General features: G+C 46.8%; 1 protein-coding gene across 2 annotated transcripts in view; it reads left to right on the forward strand.

Moving 5' to 3' along the window:
* Positions 1–2,195: 2,195 nt before the first annotated feature.
* Hspbp1 (HSPA (Hsp70) binding protein 1) overlaps positions 2,196–13,665 on the forward strand; it is a 32,053-nt gene continuing 20,583 nt past the window's right edge. The window contains exons 1-4 of one of the 2 annotated variants that reach the window (XM_045133877.1): positions 2,196–2,326; positions 2,669–2,968; positions 7,780–7,984; positions 10,910–11,134. In XM_045133877.1, coding sequence (XP_044989812.1) covers positions 2,759–2,968; positions 7,780–7,984; positions 10,910–11,134 — 640 coding nt within the window. In that variant the 5' untranslated portion in view covers positions 2,196–2,326; positions 2,669–2,758. The remainder of the gene's footprint in view (positions 2,327–2,668; positions 2,969–7,779; positions 7,985–10,909; positions 11,135–13,665) is intronic. The other variant, XM_045133876.1, reaches the window with a different exon arrangement.

Below are 13,665 nucleotides of genomic sequence, written 5' to 3' on the forward strand. Positions count from 1 at the left end.
TATACATGATTTTGGTCCCTTTTTCACAACATGCTTATTTTCTTGTATATTTTACTAAGTAAAACCTTATAGTAAAAGACAGTGCAAAGCCTATATATCAAAGGAAATTTGATAAAATATCCATCTTCAAGTTTCATAAATATATGTAATTCTAATTATAAAGTCTCTACATCTTCACATTTTCATAGACTAAGAAACTACACAAATGTATGGGAGTCTCCTGTTATGCAGTTAATTATACTAGCTCTGACATTATCTTCATAAATACTCAGGAAAGCCACAAAGGTACTGTAACTGTTGTGTTCTAGATTCTACTCAAGTGTTAAAGGGGAAAAAAAAAAAAAGGAAAGAGCAGCAACTCCATGAAACAGAGGGGAAATGAATCCCTTACTTTCTTTTGCTTTTTGTATCAGTTGTTTTTCTCTTTCTTTCTTTCTTTCTTTCTTTCTTTCTTTCTTTCTTTCTTTCTTTCTTTCTTTCTTTCTTTCTTTCCTTGATGAATGGTTTGGCATCGGAGGTGCAGAGATGGGGTGGAATCTTCAGGATGCTTCAGGTCATGACCAAGGACCAACAGACTCCCTGTTTTCTTTTTCTTTCTTTCTTTCTTTCTTTCTTTCTTTCTTTCTTTCTTTCTTTCTTTCTTTCTTTTTTTTTTTTGAGATAGGCTCCTTGAACTCACACCATCCTGCTATAGTGAGATCCTATCTCAAAAACAAAACACAAAAAATCAAAACAAAACAAAACAGGGCTGGAGAGATGGCTTAGCCATTAAGGCCTTTGCCTGCAAAGCCAAAAGATCCCAGTTTGATTCTCCAGGACCTACATAAGCCAGGTGCACAAGGAGGTGCATGCATCTGAAGTTCATTTGCAATGACTAGAGGCGCTGGCTGCCCATTCTCTCTATGCCTCTTAAATAAATAAATAAAATATATTAAAAAAATAATGATATCAAAATAAAAGAGAGACTAAATGAGAGGTTGAGGGAATGATTGTGAAGGGGAAGTGGGGGAGGGAAAGGAATTATCATAATTTATTGTCTATAATTATGGAATTGCCAGTAAAAGTTAAAACAAAGTAAGCTGACAGAAAATATTGATTCAAGATGCCCAGGGAAGCTTGGTGTGCACGCCTTTAATCCCAGCACTCAAGAGGCAGAGGTACGAGGATAACTGTGAGTTCGAGGCCAGCCTGAGCTAGAGTTCCAGGTCAGCTTGAGCTAGAGCAAGACCCTACCTCAAAAACAAAACAAACAAACAAACAAAAAACCAAAGAAAGAAGCCCAGAGATTAGCAAAGGAGGAGTTATTACATCATGGATACAGTTTCTCTTTGGGATCAAATAAATACTGATCAGGGTTACATAATATTATATATAGTATATATACAATACATACAGGCAATAAAAACAGAATACCCTAGCTGGGTGTGGTGGCGCACGCCTTGAATTCCAGCACTCGGGAGGCAGAGGTAGATTGAGGCCACCCTGAGATTACATAGTGAATTCCAGGTCAGCCTCAGCTAGAGTGAGACCCTACCTCAAAACAAACAACAAAAAAAAAGAATGCCCTTTAATAAACACACACACACACACACACACACACACACACACACACACACACACACATCACCTTCTGAGGGCTGGAGGGATGGCTTAGCGTTTAAGGCGTTTGCCTGCAAAGCCAAAGCACCCAGGTTCGATTCCCCTGGACCCACGCTAGCCAGATGCACAAGTGTGCACACATCTGGAGTTCGTGTGCAGTTGCTGGATGTCCTAGCGCGCCCATTCATTCTCTCTCTCCCTCCATCTCTCTGTCAAATAAATAATTAAAAACAAAAACACGTCCTGACAGTGAAGCATGAATTTACCAGCCTCAGGTAAAGCGGGTGGCCCTACGAAGGGGCGTGGCCTAACAGGGCTGACAGCCGCCCCATATAGTGAGGCAAGGCTTGGGGGAGGGGAAAGGCGGGGCTTAACGGGGAGAGGCCGAAGGTCCTAGAACAGGGGCGGGCAGGTGCGTGTGGGCGGGGCTTGTTCCTGGCCTTGGGGAAGCTTTATTCTAAGCGCGCTCACTGGGCCAGGGGGCGGGGCCTAGGTAAGGGGCGGGCCTATGCTGGGGGGCGCGCACGTCAGGGCGGGGTCAAGGGGAGGGGAGCCTGGGGGCGGGGCTTAGCCCAGCCCGCCACTCCGCGCCAAGTCCCGGCGCAAACGTGAGGCACTTCCGAGTGAGACTTGCGTACCTCCGGCCAAGATGGCGGCGCCCTATCGAGTCAGGTGCGCCCGATCCTGTTCGTAGAAGCGTGGTGGTGGCTGCTTGAGGCCGGGCAAGGTGAAAGCTTCTCTCCGCTGTGGCGCCCCTCTTCAAAGAGGAGGGGGGAGACTTGTTGCTAAGGAGGCTGAAGGGCGGGCTCATGCAAAGGAAGCCGGGTGGCGGGTTGCTAAGAGACGCGGACGCGCACCTTGGGGATGGGGGAGGGGGCTCGTCGCCAGGGAGAGTGGGTGGGGCCTGTTGCTAGGGAGGGAGGAGGGGCGTATGGATTTGGGGAAGGGTCCTGTTGGTACGAAGGGGGCCTATGGTTTGGGTGGGTGAAGACAGAATGGTACGGGGTCATGGGGTCGCCATGAACGTCACCCCCCCTCAAAAAAAAAAACCAACACGCTGCCCTCTCAGCAGTCCCAGGAATCCATCCGGACGCCGGAGCTGCCACCGCGCTGACCATCTTCCTTCAACGCTTCACCTTCCCTTCTCCACATTCGGTCCATGGCAGACAAGGGCTCGGGGGGCAGTCGCCTCCCCCTGGCGCTGCCGCCGCCGCCGCCCTCCCAGGGTTGCTCGTCGGGGGGCGGCGGCTCCTCAGCTGGGGGCTCAGGCAATCCCCGACCTCCACGGAACCTCCAAGGCCTCCTGCAGATGGCCATTACCGCGGGCTCTGAGGAGCCAGACCCCCCTCCAGAGCCCATGAGTGAGGAGGTAAAATACTGGGACCCCTGAGAAGCTGGGGATGGGGAGGAGCCTGGGGACAGAGATTTCTTGGGAAGTGTGGCTGCGGGAGGTCCTCCTGGGTGGGTGGGCGGGTGAGCGGCATGGTAAACTGTCAAGTTCCTGAACAGATCACTGCAAGGGCTTTCTGGACCCAGACAGACCTGCATCCATCCTTGTCCCTGTGTGTGACCTTGGTGTATAACTTAGTCTTCTGATCCTCAGGTTCTTCATTCACTTGCAAGTTGATAATAGGACAATGCATCATAAAGTGGTTCTGAGGTTCCAGTTTAAGGAAGGCTGTATTCTATGCAGTGCAATTACAGACTTTCAGGCTTTGTCAGTTGTTGCCCTGACCTTGCCTTGAACAAGTCATAAACTTTGTGTGCATGTTTTCTTTCCTTCCTATCTTCCTTCCCTTTTTTTTCTTTTCTTTTCTTTCTTTCTTTTTTTTTTTTTTTTTTTTTTTATTTTTCAAGGTAGGATCTCCCTCTAGCCCAGGCTGACCTGGAATTCACTTTGTAGTCTCAGGGTGGCCTTGAAGTCAAGGCCATCCTTCTACCTTCTACCTCTGCCTCCCAAGTGCTGGGATTAAAGTTGTGCGCCACCATGTTGGGTTCTTTTCCTTTTTTGTTTTTCCTAGGTAGGATCAAAGTCTAGCCCAGGCTGACCTGGAATTCACTTTGTAATCTCAGGGTGGCCTTGAACTCTCAGCAGTCCTGTTACTTCGGCCTCCAGAGTGCTGGGATTAAAGGCATGCACCCCTGTGCCCCACATTTTTTAAAATTTATGTTTATTTATTTGCAGAGAAAGAGAGAATGGGCACGCCAGGGCCTCAGTGCCACTGCAGACGAACTCTAGACATATGCACTCCCTTGTGCATCTGGCTAACGTGGGTCCTGGGGAATCGAACCTAGGTCCTTTGGCTTTGCGGGCAAATGCCTTAACCACTAAGCCATCCCTCCAGCCCCCTTTTTTTTTTCTGAGATAGGAAAAGAGAGGTAGGGAGGGAGAGATTGGGCACACCAGGGTCTCTAGCCACTATAAACGAACTACAGATGCATGTGCCACTTTGTACATCTGGTTTACATGGGACCTGGAGAATCGAACTTGGGTTCTTTGGCTTTGCACGCAAGTACCTTAACCACTAAGCCATCTCTCCAGCCCCAGTTTTTTTTTTTTAAGCTTGTGCATTAGAAGTAACAGTAAGACCTCATAGAGTTGTTGTGAAGAATATTACATGTAATGTTTAGATAGCAATTACTGTGCATAGGACTCAGTATTATTAAACCCTGGAGGATTAATCTGTATTCATTGTGATTAAACCTTTATAACACAATGTAGCAAACAGGCACAGAACAGTGTGATATCTTGGCCGAGTTTATCCAGGACTGTGATTACTGCCTTCTTCCTTCTCTACTTGTTCCTCTCTCTCTTTTTTAGAAGGGTTTCATGTAGCCCATGCTGGCTTTGGATTTCCTGCATAGCTGAGAAAGGTCATGTCCTCATTCTCCTGGCTCTCCCTCTCCCAAGTGTTGGGATTACAACTGTGTAACACCAAGCTCTGCTCTATCACCTGCTCACTTGCTTGGGTCATTTTGTTAGCTTCTTACCAGGTCTTCCTGCCTCTGCTGTTACTCCTCTCAGTTCATCTTGTTTTTCTGTTCAGAACCCCCTAGTGTTTCCTCAGCTCATTCATAGTAAAATCTTAGGGTTTTGTTTGTTGGTTTGTTTTTCCTGATAGGGTCCCATTCTAGCCCAGGCTGACCTAGAACTCACTAAATTCACTATGTAGTCTCAAGATGGCCTCCATACTGCTGGGATTAAAGGCATGCATGCATCACCACACCCAGCAAAATAGAGTTTATATAAACTTCATATATAGAATGTATTTGGGGCTGGAGAGATGGCGTAGCAGTTAAGGAAGGCATCTGCCTGTAAAATAAGGACCCATCTTCAACTCTCCAGATCCTATGTAAGCCAGCCGCAGCAAGCTGAGGCAAGTGCAAGGTCACACACCACTAGGTAGTGCAAGTGTCTGGAGTGCAGTGTAGTGGTTGAGGCCCTGGTGCGCCAATTCTTTATTTCTCTGGCTCTCGCTCTCGCTCTCGCTCTCTTGCTCTGTCTAAAAATAAAATAAGCTGGCTGGAGAGATGGCTTAGCGGTTAAGCGCTTGCCTGCGAAGCCTAAGGACCCCGGTTCGAGGCTTGGTTCCCCAGGTCCCACGTTAGCCAGATGCACAAGGGGGCGCACGTGTCTGGAGTTCGTTTGCAGAGGCTGGAAGCCCTGGCATGCCCATTCTCTCTCTCCCTCTATCTCTCTGTGTCTGTCGCTCTCAAATAAATAAATAAATAAATAAAATAAAATAAAATAAAATAAGCAGGGCGGTGGTGCAGGCCTTTAATCCCAGCACTTAGTAGGCAGAGGTAGGAGGATCGCTATGAGTTTGAGGCCACCCTGAGACTATGTAGTGAATTCCAGGACAGCCTGAGCTAGTGAAACCATACCTTGAGAAAGCAAAAAAACAAAAACAACAACAAACAAACAAACAGACAAATTAAAAAAAAATAAATGAAAAGTATTTTGATCATAATCCCCTTCCTTCACTGTGTTTTGTCTCTCTTCGTCCCATATGACATCCACTGAACCCCTTCTCTCCAGCCAGTCCCTCTTCTATTTTGATGGTTTTTCAGTTTTTTTTTTTATTAATAGCTTCCATAATTATAAACAATATCCCATGGTAATTCCCTCCCTCCCCGCCACTTTCCCATTTGAAACTCTTGATGGTGTTTTTCTATTGTCTTCCTTCACCATTCATGACTACATGCTGATGACCCAAAAGTAAGCGTATAACCACAGCTGCTGTGAGGTCCTGAATGCAACAGTCACTTCATGTTATGTTCAGAATACAGTGTTCCAAAGCACTCCTCCTCATTCTCTGGCTATTATATTCTTTCCCTCACCTCATCCTCAATGTTACCTGAACCTTGGTGAGTGTGAGAAGGATGTTTCATTGAATGCTAATTGTCACATCTTCTCTCAGCTTTTTTTTGGGGGGGGGTTGAGGTAGGATCTCACAATTTTATCTATTTATTTGAGAGAGAGAGATACAGAAATAGGCAGGTAGAGAGAGAGAGAGAGAGGGGTGGGGGAAGGGAGAGAATGAACCCGCCAGGGCCTCCAGCCACTCCAAACGAACTCCAGATGCGTACACCCCCTTGTACATCTGGCTTACATGGGTCCTGGGGAGTCAAACCTGGGTCCTTTGGCTTTGCAGGCAAGCATCTTAACTGCTAAGCCATCGCTCCAGCCCCGTTTCTGCTTTTTAATGAGTTTCGAGTCTCCCTAGTAGTCACCACCATTTGTGAAAAGAAGCTTTTCTGATCAAAACTGGGAGCAGCACTACTGCATGAGCATGAGCATAAGCATAAGTATTTGCAAAGCAATTTGGTGGACACAGTGTCTCCATTTAGCCAAACAACAATACTAGCTTCTTCCTCAGGTACTGTGACCTAAGTCATAGACTTTTGACTAGGTTTTCAGTACCAGGCATGTATTCCCTCCTGTTGAACAGGCCTCGGATCCAGTCAGAGAGCAGTAATAGTCATGCCACCATTGTACTAGTGGACTCATCGTGCCTGGCTGATTGGTAGTTTGCAGGATCCACTGCTGACTAAGGTTGTTGGTGACTTTTCTCCTCCAGCAGCCTGCATAGCATTTTCCAGCACTCGTAGCAGGGAGATGTCTTCCAGCTCAGTTTCAGCGTGATTTCTCAGTGTCTAGCAACTGATGAATATAGTATTTTCAGCAATAGGGTTTTTACATCCTAGTTCTGATGGGGAACCAAGAGCTTTGGCAATAGCCTGTATTTTTTTTGGGGGGGGAGGGGTCCTTAGACTTCTCTGAACTACAACTTACAGGAACAACCGGGATGTTTCCCACCTCTGGCACTGGGATTTTCCTGTAACAATCTGTGGCTTCTGGACACAGCAGAATCCTGGGGCTTTATAACTGTAAACACTGTAAAAATAAGACCTTCTTGGGATATCTTTCTCCTTAACTTCTTTTCTTTCTTTTCTTTCTTTTTTTTCCCCCTGAGGTAGAGTATAACTCTAGTCAAGGCTGACTTTTTTTTTTTCCCCCAAGGTAGGGTCTCACTCTATCCCAGGCTGACCTGGAATTCACTATGTTGTCTCAGGGTGCCCTTGAACTTACAGCAATCCTCCTATCCCTGCCTCTCAAGTGCTGGGATTAAAGGTGTGTGCCTAACTTTTTTTATGAGATAGAATTGGCATGCCAGGGCCTCCAGCCACTGCAATTGAAACCTCCAGACACATGTGCCACCTTGTGCATTTAATATTGCGGCCTCAGTTCTGCTCTCCTGACCCAGCCTCCTGCTTCACCTTACCCCATATCATCTTACTTATCACATACTATATGCTGTGTTTATTTACTCTATCCTTTGTTTTGTACAGACAGTGAGCCTCTCCATCCCTACTCCTCCCAGGGCAGGAGTTTCCACCTGTCTAAACCAAGTGCCTTGAAGAGTTTGTGAGGAAAAAAAAAAGTACACCCAGCTGGGCATTCACACTTGTAATACCAGCACTTGAGACATTGAGGCAGGAGGATTGTTGTGAGTTCCAGGACAACCTGAGTTACAGAATGAGCCCCTATCCCCCTCACACTTCCCCCAAAATGCTCTGTAAGCACTTGATGGGAGGAGCCATCAGCTCTCACATGTTGGCCATCATATTAATGCCCCTTTCTTAGGAATCACTGAGACAACTACTCTTGTCCCCCAGAGGCGCCAATGGTTGCAGGAAGCCATGTCTGCTGCCTTCCGAGGTCAGCGAGAGGAGGTGGAGCAGATGAAGAGCTGTCTTCGGGTGCTGTCCCAGCCTACGCCCCCAACAGCTGGTGAGACTGAGCTAGCCACTGACCAGCAGGAGCGTGAGGGGGCCCTGGAGCTGCTGTCTGACCTGTGTGAGAACATGGACAATGCTGCAGGTACCCCTCAAGCCCCTCCACAGTGTCCCATGTCCCACAGAGTTTATCCCTGGTTCCCTTCTCAGGAGGATCTCACCACCAGTCTTTTTTTTTTTTTTTTAAAGATTTAAAAAATATATTTTATTATCTGAAAGAGAAAGAAAGAAGCAGATAGAGAGAAAGAGAATGGGCACATCAGGGCCTCTAGCCACTGTAAATGAACTCCATACACATTCGCTACCATATGCATCTGGCTTTACATGGGTTCTGGAGAATTGAACCTGGGTCCTTAGGCTTTGCAGGCAAGTGCCTTGACTGCTGAGCCATCTTTTCAGCCCAGCCCTTTCTGTTCACATGAGAGCAAGGCCCTCTTGCATCCCCCAGAGTCACTCTGGTGGCATGTCAGGTCTGTCACTTCCTGATGACGATGAGATGGGAGTGCAACACACGACTCAAGTTTCCTCAGCTCCACATGCACACACAGCAAGTGTGCAGGCAGAGGACACAGGGAACCTTTACTTTTTGGATGTGAGTAGGAAGAAATTTGGGAAGGCCTCTCCCTAGTCTGGTAGCATAATGGTGCATATGAGTAGAGCAGTAAAGAAGCCTAGTGTTGTAGCCGGGCGTGGTGGTGCATGTCTTTAATCACACACCTCGGGAGGCAGAGGTAGGAGGATCACCTTGAGTTCAAAGCCAGCCTGAGACTACGTAGTTTGTTCCAGGTCAGTCTGGGCTAGAGTGAGACCCTACCTCGAAAAACCATAACAAATAAACAAAAAACAAAACTGAGCCGAGCATTTTGGACGTGCCTTTAATCCCAGCACTTTGGGAGGCAGAGGTTATGAGGATTGCTGTGACTTTGAGGCCACCCTGAGACTGCATAGTGAATTCCAGGTCAGCCAGGCTACAGCAAACCCCTACCTTGAAAAAAAAACAAAAAAACAAAACAAAACAAAACTGGGATTATAGTTATGTAACATTAGGCCTATTGTATTTTTTAATTTAATTTAATATTTATTTATTTATTTGAGAGAGAGAGAGAGAGCGAGAGAGGGAGAGGGAGGGAGGGAGGGAGAATGGGCACACCAGGACCTCCAGGCACTGCACATGAACTCTAGATGCATGTGCCACCTTGTGCATCTGGCTTACGTAGGTCCTGGGGAATCAACCCTTATTTTTTTAAATCTAATTATTTATTTGAGAGAGAGGCAAGAGAGAATGGTTATGTCAGGGTCTCTAGCCATTGCAAACAAATTCCAGGTGCATATGCCACCGTGTGTATATGGCCTTACATAGGTACTGTGGAATCAAATTTGTGTCTTTAGACTTTACAGGCAAGCATCGTAACCACTGAGCAATCTCTCCAACCCCTAGCTTATTTTTTATTTTATCATTTATTAAAAAAACTTGACTGGAGAGGTGACTTAGCAGTCAAGCACTTGACTGCACAGCCCAAGGACCCTGGTTTGATTCCCCAAGCCCCATGTAAGCCAGATGCACAAGGTGGTGCATGCATCTGGAGTTTATATGCAGTGGCTAAAGGCCCTGGCATGCCCATCTTTTGTCTCTCTTTACCTGCTCCTCCCCACCTCAAATAAAGTAAATTTTAAAAAATGTTTTTAATCTTTCTTTTTCTGTCAGGTGTGTGCCACTTTCCCCAGCTTTAAAAGAAAAATCTTTTAGCGGGGTGTGGTGGCACACGCCTTTATCCCAGCACTCGGGAGGCAAAGGTAGAAGGATCACCATGAGTTCGAGGCCACCCTGAGACCACATATTGAATTCCAGATCAGCCTGAGCTAGAGTGAGACCCTACCTCGAAAAAAAAAAAAATCTCCTGATTTGCACATGTGTGCACACCTGAACATGTGCTCCAGAGTCTCGCTGCTGCAAATGAACACCTGTTTGGCTTTTTGTGGGTGCTGGGAAATTGAACATGGGCTGTCAGAGTTTAGCCCAGACTGACCTGGAATTTACTATGTAGTCATGTAGTCTCAGGGTGGCCTTGAACACCTCTGTCTCCCAAGTGCTGGGACTAAAAGGCATGAGCCACCACCCCTGGCTGTTATCAGGGTGTTTGTTTTTTTTTTAAATATTTTATTTTTTCTTTATTTGACAGAGAAAGAGGGAGGTAGGGAGAGAGAAAGGACACACCAGGCCTTTTAGCCACTGCTACCAAATTCCAGACACGTGTGCCCCTTGTGTATCTGGCTAACATGGGTCCTGGGGAGTCGAACCTGGGTCCTTTTGCTTCACAGGCAAACACCTTAACCACTGAGCCATCCCTCCAGCCCTTTTTGTTGTTGTTGTTGTTTTTATTTTTGAGGTAGGGCTTCACTCTGGCCCAGGATGACCTGGAATTAACTTTGTAGTCTCAAGGTCGCCTTGTCTCATAGCAATCCTCCTACCTCTGCTTCCTGAGTGCTAGGATTAAAGCTGTGTGCCAGATTTCTACCCCTACCCCTAAACTCACAGTGATCTTCCTACCTCTGTCTCCTGAATGTGGGATTAAAGGTGTGTGCCACTATGCCAGGCTCTGCTTCATTATTTTTTAGTCAGGTATCACGTAGCCCAGGCTGGCCTCTAACCCATTATGTAGTTGAGGATGACCTTGGACTTCTGATCATCCTACCTTCATCTCCTGGGTACTGAAATTATAGGCATGCTCCTTTTATGTGTGCTGGGGATGGAACCCAGGGCCTCATCTGTACTAGGCAAACATTTTACTGAGCCACATCACCATCCCTGTGGTTAATTACAGAGCTTTTCATTGCCCCCAAATGAGACACCCATACCCATTAAACAGTCCTTCCCCTCAGACCCTATTTCCAGATATAATCATATTCTAAGTCAGGTGGTGAAGATGAGAAAGTTAACTTGTGCATTTGCCGGGGCCGGGGTACAATTCGGTCCCTGACACTGCACTTTTTTCTCCTCCTGTCTGTGCAGATTTCTGCCAGCTCTCAGGAATGCACCTGCTGGTAGGCCGATACCTGGAGGCTGGGGCAGCAGGATTGCGGTGGCGGGCAGCACAGCTCATTGGCACATGCAGTCAGAATGTGGCGGCCATCCAGGAGCAGGTATTGGGCCTTGGAGCACTGCGCAAGCTGCTGAGGCTGCTTGACCGAGATTCCTGCGACACGGTGCGCGTCAAGGCCCTCTTCGCCATCTCCTGTGAGTGTCCCAGGGTGCGGGGAGGGTCAGGGTGCTTGGGCCAGACTTTTCTACAGGGTGGGACAGAAGGTGGGTTTTGGTGTTTTGTTTTTTTTTTTTGGTTTTTGAAGGTAGGGTCTCACTCTAGTCCAGGCTGACCTGTAATTCACTATGTAGTCTCAGGCTGGCCTTGAACTCACAGTAATCCACCTGCCAAGTGCTGGAGTTAAAGGAGTGCACCACCACGCCTGGTTCAAGATTTTTCTTTTTAATATTTTATTTTTATTTATTTGAGAGAGGGAAAGAGGCAAAATGAGAGAGCGAGAGAATGGATGCGCTAAGGCTTCTAGCCACTACAGATGAACTCCAGATGCATGTGCCACCTTGTACATTTGGCTAACGTAGGTATTGGGGAATAGAATGGAGGTCCTTTGGCTTTGCAGGCAAGCACCTTAACAGCTAAGCCATCTCTCCAGCCCCTATGTATATATATGTAAAATGTATGTATGTATGTATATGTGTGTGTGTATGTATATATGTATATCTGTCCATCTATGTATCTATCTATCTATTTGCAAGGAGAGAGAGAGAGAGAATGAGTAGGTGCTCCAGTGCCTCTAGCCACTACAAACCCCACATGTGTGTACTACTTTGTGCATATGGCTTTGTGTGGGTACCGGGGAATGAAATCCAGGTCGTTAGGCCTTTAGGCATTGTAGGCAAGTGCTTTAACTGCTGAGCCATCTCTCCAGCCCTCATTTTTTGATCCCAGTACTTGCTGGGACTCTGTTGGCTGCTGGAAACAGCAGTGAGCCTTCAGAGCCAGGTGGCAGGGACAGTAGTGCTAGATAGAACCGCAGGCGTGGTGGTGCACGCTTTTAATCCCAGCACTCAGGAGGCAGAGGTAGGAGGATCACCACGCCACCCTGAGGCTACATAGTGAGTTCCAGGTCAGCCTGAGCTAGAGTGAGACCCTACCTCGAAAAACCAGAACAAAAAACCAAACTGCTAGGTCTTGCTTGAATACCCTGTACTTATCAAAGTCATTGTCTGTATCTGGGCCAGTTCCTTCTCTGCCTTGGGGACCATGAGTGTGTTGTAGGATGTTGATCAGTGTTCCTGCCTCCACCAACTAGAGCTACAGAGGTATTCTTCAGTTACCACAACCCAAGGTGTACCGTGGCACTGCAGAGTCCCTTACAGAGCACTACGTCTGCACAAGTAGAGTGGGTTAGTTTCATCCTCAAGTTCCCAGTGAACCGAGTCACGGACCGAGAGACAGGTGCCAGGTTGTAAGTGTGACAGAAACAGCATTAGTGGGGAGCTTTCTCTGTGGGTTTTTTTTTTTTTTAATTTCTTTTACTTTTTATTTATTTATTTATTTATTAGAGACACAGAGAGAAGAGTGGCACACCAGGGCCTCTTGCCACTGCAGATGAACTCCAGACGCATGTGCCACCGCATCTGGTTTTATTGGGTTCTGAGGAATTGAACTGGGGCTGTCAGGCTTTGCAAGTACCGTTAACTGTTGAGCCATCTGTCCAGGCCTATTGTTTCTTTTTGGGGGGGATGTTGAGGTAGGGTCTCACTCTAGCTCAGGCTGACCTGGAATTCAGTATGTAATCTCAGGGTGGCCTCAAACCCACAATGATCCTCCTACCTCTGCCTCCAAGTGCTGGGATTAAAGGCATGCACCACCATACCCGACCCATTGTTTATTGGTCCATAGGCTTTGCAGTCAAGTGCCTTAACTGCTAAGCTATCTCTCCATCCCTCTTTTAAAAATATCTTTGTTTATTTGCAAGCAGAGAGAAATAGAAGAGAGACAGATAGAATGGGTGCCAGGGCCTCCAAGCCACTGCAAACAAACTCCAGATGTATGTGCCACTGTTCATCTGGCTTTAGGTGGGTACTGTGGAATTGAACTCTAGTCATAATGCTTTAGCCGATGAGCCATCTCTCCAGCCCCCTATTCTTTTTCATTTTTGTTTTGTTTTGTTTTAGTTTTTTTTTTGTTGTTGTTTTTTTGAGGTAGTATCTCACTCTAGCCCAGGCTGACCTGAATCTCATTCTGTATTCCCAGGCTGGCCTCAAATTCACCGTGATCCTCCTACCTTTGTTTCCCCAGTGCTGTCTTTAAGGCTTGCACTATAATGCCCAGTCCTATTGTCTTTTGAGACAGGGTCTCATGTTGGCCTCAAACTTGATAAGTAGTTGAGGCTGGTCTTGAACCCCTGATCCTCCTGCTTCCATCTCCCAAATGGTGGGATTATAGGTGTGTGTCACTGTGCCTAGCTGTTGTGCTATGTTTTAACTTCATTTATTCTCAGACATACCCTCTGAGATAGCGATGACTCCACTCTCCCCACACAGAAGGGGCTAGGCCATGAAGGCCTGTTGAGGACCTTATTCTGGGATCCAGTGATGGTTTCCTTTCCTTTTTTTTTTTTTTTTTTTAACATTCTTTTGTTTTATTTATTTGTTCGAGACAGAAAGAGATAGAGTGAGAATGGGCATGCCAGGGCCTCTAGCCACTGCAAATGAACTCTAGA

The sequence above is a fragment of the Jaculus jaculus genome, chromosome 14, assembly GCF_020740685.1.
Source record: "Jaculus jaculus isolate mJacJac1 chromosome 14, mJacJac1.mat.Y.cur, whole genome shotgun sequence".
Classification (NCBI taxonomy): Eukaryota; Metazoa; Chordata; class Mammalia; order Rodentia; family Dipodidae; genus Jaculus; species Jaculus jaculus.